Raw genomic sequence first — 10,764 nt, forward strand, 5'->3', positions numbered from 1 at the left:
TAGAGAGAGGAATGAAGTATTTTCTATAAGTGTTTGGAAACCTTTTCTTACCCTTTTTAAAACGTTTCAAAATTAGATGATTTTCAAGAATAAACATATGATCCGATGAAATTTCAATTCAAGAGAGAATCAAATGATCAAACATTAGAGATTGTATTTTACTATACAAAGTTAATACAATACGACTCATATATAATTAAACACAGACGGGGACGTTTAGATGAATTACTTGATGCATCTCCACCAATGTGTCCTTCCACTATAATTTGTATATACAGTGATAAAGACAAATGCCTTAAACAAATCTTGGCGGGTTGATTTTCAAGCGGAGAATAATTAACCGATATTATTCCATTTTTTTATTTCCAATTTCTCTTTTAAGCTAACTCGATCTAAGTTTTCAATATTTATCATTGAGCAACGCTCATGTTAAGTGTCAACGTACAAATGCTAAAAAAAAAAAAAAAGTTTTTCTAGTTCTAACCTTCATTGAATGAAAAATTTGACGCTACTATTTATTTAAAAAAAAAAAAAAAAAGTTTAGTCCAACTTGATTAGTTTTTATTGTTTATAATAGTAAGGGTTGAGCTAACAATGTATGTAACCAATATTGTGTCCAAAATTAGGTTGACTTTATGCATATTGAAGACTTAATTATAATAATGAAGAAGTATGTCCCTTAATCCTCAACATTGATCCAAAGATACCAACTCCAGATTCCAAATCAAATCATTATTGTGTTCATAAGGGTTAGAAACTGAAGTTCAGTTTGTTGTTATTATGATGTCATTAAGAAGGTACGAATATGAACTTTGAAGAGATTTTTTTAGATATCAAATTCTCTTAGTTCTTTTGTTCTTAATCGAAGTTGTTGTTGAGCACCGGACATCAAAACTCATACACAGAAACCTCTGTTCTACACTTAGCCCCACCAAAGGGAACAAATCCTCATCATCTGAATCGACTATCTTGTGCTCTTCATGCCCTGTTTTCTACCTTTTCTGGTGACCCAATTTCGTTTATGGGTCTGATATGATGTCGGCAGTAGATTACGCCATCGAAGATGGCGGCGCCGTCGCCGGCGATGATGAGATTTTTGTGGCTGTCGGGAAGTCTGTGGGGGGAGCGACGAGTGTGCTTCAGTGGACTCTTCGTCGCTTTCCTGGTAAAAAAGTTCGTCTACTTCATGTTCATCATCCATCTCTCCGGATTCCAACTCTCTGTAAGTTCTTTTTTTAACTTAGTTTTGCTGGAAGTTGCATCTAAAATTTGAGTTTCTAATTCTTTTGTGTGTTGTTCAGTTGGAAAATTAGCAGCAAATCAAGTTAATGCGCATATGGTTGCTGCATATAGGAAGAAGGAATGGGCAAAGACTATCAAGATTTTGAGTACTTATTTATCTATTTGCTCTGATGCTAAGGTAAGGCTCTTAGAATGACGATAACCATGTAACAGCTCAAACCCACGCTACCCAATATTATTTTCTTTGAGATTTTCCTTCTGGGCTTTCCTTTAAGAGGTTTCTTTACCTTATAAAGAATGCTTTGTTTCCTTTTCCAATCGATGTGAGACCCCCAATCCACCCCCTTCGAGGCCCAGTGTCCTTGTTGGCACACCACCTTGTGTCTACCCCCTTCGTGGCTCAGCCTTTTCGCTCACATATCACCCCAGTGTCTGGCTATGATACCATTTGTAACATTCCCAGTGGGGCTCAGCCTTTTCGCTCACATATCACCCCCAGTGTTTGGCTATGATACCATTTGTAACATTCCCAGTCCACTGCTAGTTGATATTGTCTTATTTGGACTTTCCCTTTTCGGCTTCTTCTCAAGATTTTAAAACGCGTCTGCTAGGGAGAGGTTTCTACACGTTTATAAAGAATACTTCGTTCTCATCCCCAACTGACGTGGGATCTCACAAATGGCAACTTGAAATGATTTAATCTAATGACACTTTCAGGTGAGAGTTAGTTTTGCTGCCATGGAAGCAGACCATGTTGGGATGGGTATCGTGGATTTGGTTGATAAACTTTGCATAAAGAGGCTTGTCATGGGAACTGAAGTCAGTATACAAGACAAGTAAGTGTAAACAATGATTGGTGGATTAATTATCACTGTGTTTCTGACTTGAATGTAAAAATTTGAATGCAGCTTCATGAAGATCAATAGAAGGATGTCTAAAACAGCAGATTACACTGCTAAAAATGCTTCCTCCCTCTGTGAAATATGGTTTATCAACAAAGGAAAGCTTGTGTCAACACGACAAGCTGCTAAATGTCCAAGTTTTTTGATGTCACAAAGACAACATTCAATGCAAAATGCAGAAAAGTTTAGTCCTTCATCATTTCAATGTAGTGATAGCGAGAATAAGTCATTCTCATTAGATTTTATTCAATCCTGTTCCACGAGTATCTCCATGAATGTCAAAAATGGAGAATGGATTGAAGGAGAAGTAGCTCCCTTGAAACATGAAATGGGTTCGTCCTCTGAGGAGGCCACTAAAAATTTGGAATTGCTGGCTCTAGAAGCTATGAACAAGGTGAAATTAGTGGTCGTTTTGCTTGTGTCTGCCTGTAATTGTTGTACTTAAAATGAGCTTCTTTTTTTATAGGCTAAAGTCATTGAGTCTACTTGTTCATGTGAATGCAAATTACGACAAGAAGCTGAGTTTTCATTAAGAACTACAATCCAGGAGAAGGAGAAGCTCATATCAGAAAGAGAACAGCTGCAGCTAGAACTTTGGAGGACACTGAAAAACATTGCTCTTCTAGACTGTCAAACACAGAGAGTGAAACTTCGGCAGGATGAAGCAGCTAAAGATTTGGAGCTCATTCAAGTATCTGTTTCAGTTCTATGGCAGGAGAAGCAGAAGTTCAAACAACAGAAGGCGAAAGCGTTGCATTGGCTTGAGCGGTGGAAAAGTGGACAAGCTCAGTCTGCAAATTGTAGAAGCTTGATTGGATTTGTTGAAGAATTGCCTCAGCTGGATGAATTTTCATTGTCTGAGATACAGACCGCAACGTGTAACTTCTCCGAGAGCTTTCGGATTGGTCAGGCGGGCTATGAGTGTATGTACAAGGGGGAGATGATGGGCAGAACTGTTGCAATATCTAAACTGCATCCTCATAGTATGCTGCAACCATCAGAGTTCCAGCAAGAGGTTGGCTTTTCTGCTTTGTCTAGTACAAAAGTTTAATTTGTTTTCACGTTGGTTGGAGAGGGGAACGGAGCATTTCTTATAAGAGTGTGGAAACCTCTCCCGACATGTTTTAAAACCTTAAGGGGATGCCCTCTCCTTGGTGGACATGTTTTAAAACCTTGAGGGGAAGCCCTCTCTCGAGTGCACATGTTTTAAAACCTTGAGGGGAAGCCCTCTCTCGAGTGCACATGTTTTAAAACCTTGAGGGGTTTTTTTTAAAAAAACCTCAAGGTAAGGAGAAAGCCCAAAAAGGACAATATCTACTAACAGTGAGCTTGAGCTGTTTACAAATGGTATCAGAGCCCTCTCTCGAGTGCACATGTTTTGAAACCTTGAGGGGAAGCCCTCTCTCGAGTGCACATGTTTTAAAACCTTGAGGAAGCCCTCTCTCGAGTGCACATGTTTTAAAACCTTGAGGAAGCCCTCTCTCGAGTGCACATGTTTTAAAACCTTGAGGAAGCCCTCTCTCTGGTGGAGATGTTTTTTTTTTAAAAAACCTCAAGGTAGGGAGAAAGCCCAAAAAGGACAATATCTACTAACAGTGAGCTTGAGCTGTTTACAAATGGTATCAGAGCCAAGTACTGAATGGTGTGCCAACGAGGACGCTGGCCCCAAAGAGGTGAATTGTGTGATCCCACATTGGTTGGAGAGGGAAATGAAGCATTTCTTATAAGGGTTAGAAGAGGCGTTTCAAAACCTTGAAGGGAAGGGAAACCTATAAGAGAAAGCCCAAAGAAGACAATATATGCTAGCGATGGGCTTGAATAGTTACGTATTAAAGTTTTGACTGTCAGAAAGGATAGTTGTTCATGATAGATATTTGCACTTGCAGGCATATGTTCTTGGCGAATTACGACATCCTCATCTAGTGACGTTGCTCGGTGTGTGTACCGAAGCCTGGTCACTAATATACGAGTACTTGCCGAACGGGAGTCTCCAAAACCACCTTTTTTCAAAGGGTAAGACTCCATTGACATGGAGAATCCGAGCACGAATAGTCGCTGACATCTCAAGTGCCCTTTGTTTTTTACACTCTTCCAAGCCTGAAAATCTTGTCCATGGAGATCTTAAACCTGAAAACATCCTTCTAGATTCCCAACTTAGCTGCAAGATTGGTCATTTCGGTATTCGCCGATTAGTATCTGAGGAGTTCCGCTACTTCCAAAGTCTCCCAATGAGCACTGTGCCTAAGGGTGCTTTCTCATACACAGATCCAGAGTTCCAAAGAACCAAAGTGCTAACTCCTCTATCTGATGTCTACTCATTTGGGCTCATCATTCTGCAGCTACTCACAGGAAAGCCAGCAGTCGGACTAGCTAGTGAAGTGCGAAACGCATTATCGTCTGGACAATTAGAACTCGTTTTGGATTCATCTGCTGGAGAATGGCCAGAAACTGTTGCTACGAGATTGGTAGACTTCGCTCTGCAATGCTGTGAATTGAAGAGTCGAGACAGACCGAAAATAACACCGGTTATTGTTAGGGAACTGGAACAGTTATATGTCTCAGAAGAGAGACCAGTGCCACCTTATTTCTTATGCCCCATCCTGCAGGTAACTTTGTGTTCTTGATGTATCAGAAACACTCTTCCACCAAGGCTCTTCTGATATATGAACTGTGTGGACTTGTTTCAGGAGATAATGCAGGATCCTCATGTTGCTGCAGACGGGTTCACATACGAAGGCGAAGCGATTCACTCGTGGTTGAAAAATGGTCGTGAAACTTCACCAATGACCAATTTGAGATTGAATCATTTGCAGGTAACTCCAAACCACACTCTGCGGCTTGCAATTCATAACTGGCTTTGTAAATCATAACTCCAAAAGGGAACAGTTCATCATAAAATATGCAAGTTTCTTACAGTGTCAAAATAAATGAGAAATTTTTGGCTTTCTTATTAAACTCTGCAAGGCAGACAAAACCAAACACTACCAAAGATTCTTCAGAAAATTTACTCTCTGAGGTATCATTTTCATTTGTACATATAAATATGACATAGGATCATGATGGAACTCGAAACCTATCCCTATCTCGAAAGCAATGAGGCATTTGATTCAGGTTCATCAATGAAAGGATGATACTCATCAGGTGAAACTCCATCTTTAAACTCCTTACCACTCAAAAGGGGGTTGGACTCGAGCACGCCATTATCCCATCTATTGGAGCCTTCCTTGTTTGGAACCAAGTTTTCTTTGACACTTTCTCGAGTTTCAGGCTTCTCGATCCCATGGCTATCTACTACATAAGCCAAAGCTTGTTGGTTTCCTTGTGGGTTTGCTGTCTTTTGATCTGACAAAGCTTGATGTTCTTGGTTAAGATTATCAGAACTGTTGAAGTTTGAATTGCACTTTCCATATCTTGCAATGGATGAAGAACAATCTTCCAGAACTCCTTGAGACTTTGATCTGGAAGAGAAGCTTCCAAATCCAAGAATCCCTCTTGTCAACTTCCTAGCCTTGTCCCTCTCCTCTTTGAGAAAAGACCTTTTTTCAAGAAGGTTCAACATCCTCTCTGATTTGTTTCTAACTGAAATGCCCCAATTGAACCTGTAATCAAATCAGCATCAAATACATAATTCACCACAAACAGATAGCATTCGACGACATTAATTTGTCGAGTAATATACATTAGTGAGAGGTTGATAGGCATTACCCCTTTTCATCAACATATTGGAAAGTTCCCATTTGGGAAATAACATGTTTGTCACTCTGAAACTCCTCTGCTACACTCTCTGGTCCATGAGTCAAGAGATGTTCAAGAATGATGAGAGAGTTGTAGCAAAGTCTCCAATTCTTCTTTTCAAATTTCAGCAATCTGCCTTGCAAGTTCGTTTACTTTATCAATCATGAATCAGCACATTCAAAGCCAAAACTAAATATGAAGAGGAATTTAAAAGTAAAAGCTCTGGAAACTATCGCCCTAAAGAACTGACTACTATTAAGGATTTTGCCCATGATGATCAGAGGATCTAATTCATAAAAACTGTAAACAATGATCAAATAAGAACAAAGCTAAAACCTTTTATGGAGAATAGCTACAATTCTCCAATAGTCATCGACCTCAAAAGCTGCCTTGGAAATTGAACTCAAAGTTCTTGCATCTGGGTTTCCACTGATAGCTTCTTCAGTCAATCTAAAATGGAAAAAAAAAAAACATGATCAAGAGCTACCCATGAACATGAAGAACATCATCAGGAACAGGAAGAATAAAGTTACAGTTCAGCAGAGGTGACATCCGTGAGGGCTAATCTAGCAGTCTTGATCTTCTCCTTGAAAAAGAAAGAAGCTTGCTTCTTCAAATCATGGAAAGAGGGAGAGGCCATACCGTCGGATTTGCTCGAGATGGACATGGTATGATAAATCAAAAACCCTTTGGTGTTCTAAGAAAAAGATGCTCGATTTAGAGCAAACATCAGGTACAGACAGAAAGAAGCATTCAAAAGATGCCGACAAAACCCCACCAAATGCTTGAAAATTAGAAGGGGGAGAGAGAGAGATGGTGATGTGAGCAAGGAAAAAGAATGGTGGAAAATGAAGACCAAATGGAGAGGTTGAAGAAAGGGTTGAAGAAAGGGTTGATGAGGGATTGGGTTTGAGAGTTGAATTTATGGAAATCTGGGAGTGTAAAAGTCAAAGTGGCTAACTCATTTCAGGACTGATGGACGCCGATCGTTGCGGGTTTGAAGCTTTAATAAATGGATTGTTGACTCTCACTTCTCAGCGCCCTTCGCCGCCTATGGAGCTTCTGACCCATTTTTCTTGCTATCTATGAAACTACTCCTTTTTATTTCCATTTTATTTTTCTCTCACAAATTTTGCATAAGTTTTTGCTTAAGAACATGTTATAATTGTATTAATAATATGGTTTGAATAAACATTATGTATCATTATGGGTTGTTGTTAAGAGTGTACATGGTTTGGGGTTGGAATAGATTTAGGAACTTTTTTGGATCAACCCAAAAGTTTGGGCTTGTTGAATTGGTAATCCAACTCAACCCTTTGTTTTTGGGTTGAGTTTGAGTCGTGAAACAATGGAGCACCGAGTGGAGAAGTCCAATGAGAAATATAGAGTGGAGAAGTCCAATAACAAACATAGAGTGGAGAAGTCCAATAACAAACATAGAGTGGAGAAGTCCGACAAAAGTGGAATAGAGAGCTGAGTGTAGAGACAGTTGGCAACGACGTCTGACGAGAAACACAGAGACAATCGAGCGGAGAAATATGAACTAAGAAGAGAGTCCAACGGAGAAATAAAGAAGCAAGCGACGTTGACGTCCAATGATACACAGAGACGAGACGAGAATGAGATGAGAACTGCAGAGTCGAATGATGACACACGCAAAGAGCCGAGAGGAGTCGAATGATGAACGACGAAGACAAACGCTGTGATATGATTTTGTGAGACTGCGAGTGTGAAAGTCAATATGTCGTTTTACTTACCCAGTTACCCTTGAAGTTGAAGATGAATGCTGCGTGAAACTGTGAGACGGTCTGCAAAGTGCAAACGCACCAGGGGTAGGGGTAGATACTGACAATGACTCATGGGCTTGGGCTGTGTGGGCTTTTGTTGCGTCAGCTTGAGTCTATTTTGGGTTGGGCCAAGTTGACCCAATAATTTAAAGTTCGAACCCGAACCCAACCTAAACCGGATCGGGTTCCAAAAAAACAAACCTAACCTAAACCCAATTCAACTCTTATAATTCAGGTTGAGCTCTCGAGTTAGCGAGTTGGATATAGACCCTTAATAGTTGCATCCCTTTAAAACGTTTAAACTTTTAAATGCAATTAGACCCTTAATAGTTGCATCCCTTTAAAACGTTTAAACTTTTAAATGCAATTGGGGCAAAGTAGTTTATTAACAAATGCTTAATAATAATTTTATAACTAATCAAGATGCGGAATGAGTGAACAAGACAATAACTAATCTACTTCACAATCAACCAAGACAATAAACGGTAGAGTTGTTAATCATACGGAATTTGGATGCAGGCTACATCATAGACAAAGGGAATATCGACCCTACTCTGTATGATGGAATCGATTATCTTCATCCATAGTATAAAAGATTTTTAAATTCATTCGAACCCAGACACAAGGGGGGTAGAGAATGGGAGAAGGCCTATGAAGTTGGGTTGATCGTGACCGTCGGTTTTGTAGGGGGACAAACAATCAGAGTCGTCCAGATAATGCCATCCTGTCATCCACTTTAGTTTAGGGTCACGTGTGGGGGCATAGATCTGGAGCTCCACTCAAGCAACTCCAAAACCTGTGGGCCAACCTTCGTCTTCCACTTTCTAGCTGGCATTCCACCTAATCCCTAGCTCCTATAATTTAATAATAGTCATAATATCACTCTTTTTCTTTTCCTACCACATTATCCTTCTTTTTCTTTTTTTAATACTATTAAATTATTCTAGTATCTAATAATAATTTCAAATTTCTACCCAACATTTAATTAAAAATTATTTGTGAAACTTCAAATTTGTAATTTAATTTTAATCGATAATAGAATAATGATTATCTAGATTAAAATAAAATGCATCGAATATTCATAAATTTAGTGACCAAAGCAAGAAAGGTATACAAGTTGTGGGAACAAAAAAAGATCAAATTTTTTACTTTTTAATTATTAAGAAACATTAATATAATCCACTAACAAAAGTTACACACAATTTTATTTTTAGTTTTGTGTTTAATTTCTATGTATTATATAATAACCATCTCAAATCATTTTTTAAATCCTAATCAAACTTTGTTTCTAATTAATTAATGTCTGTACATGAAATTAACAATAAAGATGAAACTAATGTTTTTTTTTTTTTTTTTTTTTTTTAAATTAAAATGAAATTACCTTAGAGCTGATCCTCGGAGTTTGGCTTGTGCAGAGCTAGAGCCCAGAGAAATGGCTGCAACCAAACAAACGAAACCTGATCTGTTGGGGAAGATGACACATGAGGAGGCAACATCTCTGAGCCACAAATTGCTTCCCCTTCCTTCCTTCCTTCCGTCCCTCCACCATTTTCGCTGCTCATAAACACCTGCAAATCCAAAACTGAAACCACCGCAGATCTCCAAAACCAGTATGATTTCTTTTAATTTACACCACACAGAGATGGAAATCGACGGAACGAATTACAGGAAGGAAAATTGGCTGCTGCTTTTTGTAGCCCAATTCATTCGAATCACCGTGTAAAAAGAGACCCAAAAGAAAAAAAAGGAAACCCGCAACATGAAAACAACTGTCACGGGGAAAAATCAATCGAATATTATACTACTGAATTAAATACAATGCTATACAACAACAACAACATAGAGTCGGGAAGAAATTCAGTACGCCGTTACCGGCGGCAACCGATCGGATTTCCTCACGATACCCTGGTGGAGATGAAAGATGCAACGGCGGTCCATTAGATTGCGGCGACATAGCTCCCACTGCATCCGGCGGTTGAGCACTGACCATAGTTTCATTCGCAGGCTTGATCGTCATCATCGGATTGTTCCCAAATATCTCCTTCGGCAATAGCACTTCCGAAACCCCAAAAATGGCGACCGGCTTCTGATCGAACACCGTCTGAGTCACCGATGCTTGAACAATTCCGGTATTGATTCCAACTGAGCCGTTAACTCGCGAAATGTTGAGTGTGAAGCTACCGGCGCCCATATCCTCCGTCGCTAAAGTGGGCTGAACAGGGTTCACAATCGATTCCAAAGACCCGAGAGGGTAATAAGAATGAAGCACATGAAATTTCAAGACAACGGCCTTCTTATCCGCTGGCAGCGACTGGAGCTTCACGGTGGGCGGAAGGTCGGAAAACGCGGAGTCAGTAGGAACGAAAAGCGTAATCCCAGCGCCGCCTTCATCGGCCTCAAACTCATCAACAACACCAGAAGCCAAAAGCATGGAGGCAGCAACATTAAAATTATGGCCATCAATCAAAGCCCTAGTGATATTCAAGCCCAAAGGCGGGCGAGTCTCTGACGCCATGAGATCAAATCCATAAGGGACAAGAAGGGCATTAACAGCAAAGATACTAACATTATAAGGAAGATTCTTAAGAAGCGTCAAAACAGTAGCATTAGAAGAGGAGAAAGGAACAGGGGAGTGAACAGAAACAAGACCATCGAGCGGGTCGCGAGTGATGTTGACGGAGCCGAAATCGCTAGTGGCACGGCCAGTGGTTTGAAAGAGAGTGGTGACGAGCTTGCCAGAAGGGGAGATCTGACGGAGGTCGGAAGGGGAGAGGTATTGGAGGAGGACATGGTAGCGGAGGACATCGGCAAGGGAGGATTGAGGGATGCGGTGAGTGAGATCGGAGGAGGCGGCGAGGTAGGAATTGGGGACGGCGAGGAGAGTGAGGGAGGTGAGTTGATTGAGATCTGAGAGGATGGAGGCAGAGAGAAGGGCGGCGAAATCGGAGAGGTCGGGGAAGGAGGAGAGGAGGGAGGAGATGTCTAGGGCAAGGAGAGGGGAAGGGGAGGAGGAGGAGAGGAGGAGGAGGAGGAAAAAGAGGGAAGGGATAGGGGTAAAATGGGAAATGCGAGTGCCCATTTCTCTGGTGTGAAGGAAT

General features: G+C 40.4%; 3 protein-coding genes across 4 annotated transcripts in view; 1 reads left to right on the top strand and 2 right to left on the bottom strand.

Moving 5' to 3' along the window:
• Positions 1 to 729: 729 nt before the first annotated feature.
• LOC111452670 (U-box domain-containing protein 33-like) lies at positions 730 to 5,015 on the top strand. Its single transcript, XM_023093493.1, has 7 exons — positions 730 to 1,222; positions 1,302 to 1,420; positions 1,960 to 2,078; positions 2,151 to 2,538; positions 2,611 to 3,159; positions 4,031 to 4,750; positions 4,832 to 5,015. Exons 1-7 carry the CDS (start codon positions 1,033 to 1,035, stop codon positions 5,012 to 5,014), a joined length of 2,268 nt encoding a protein of 755 aa, XP_022949261.1. The 5' UTR covers positions 730 to 1,032; the 3' UTR covers position 5,015.
• On the bottom strand, positions 5,012 to 6,947 carry LOC111452671 (clathrin interactor EPSIN 1). The gene is made up of 4 exons (XM_023093494.1): positions 6,413 to 6,947; positions 6,216 to 6,329; positions 5,850 to 6,011; positions 5,012 to 5,743 (listed from the first exon to the last, which is right to left on the bottom strand). Exons 1-4 carry the CDS (start codon positions 6,544 to 6,546, stop codon positions 5,224 to 5,226), a joined length of 930 nt encoding a protein of 309 aa, XP_022949262.1. The 5' UTR covers positions 6,547 to 6,947; the 3' UTR covers positions 5,012 to 5,223.
• A 2,381-nt stretch (positions 6,948 to 9,328) lies between these two features.
• The window catches only part of LOC111452714 (fasciclin-like arabinogalactan protein 4), a 1,949-nt gene continuing 513 nt past the window's right edge, over positions 9,329 to 10,764 (bottom strand). Inside the window, exon 2 of one of the 2 annotated variants that reach the window (XM_023093561.1) lies at positions 9,329 to 10,764. In XM_023093561.1, coding sequence (XP_022949329.1) covers positions 9,468 to 10,745 — 1,278 coding nt within the window. In that variant the 5' untranslated portion in view covers positions 10,746 to 10,764 and the 3' untranslated portion in view covers positions 9,329 to 9,467. The other variant, XM_023093560.1, reaches the window with a different exon arrangement.

Source organism: Cucurbita moschata, unplaced genomic scaffold (assembly GCF_002738365.1).
Source record: "Cucurbita moschata cultivar Rifu unplaced genomic scaffold, Cmos_1.0 Cmo_Scf00014, whole genome shotgun sequence".
Classification (NCBI taxonomy): domain Eukaryota; kingdom Viridiplantae; phylum Streptophyta; class Magnoliopsida; order Cucurbitales; family Cucurbitaceae; genus Cucurbita; species Cucurbita moschata.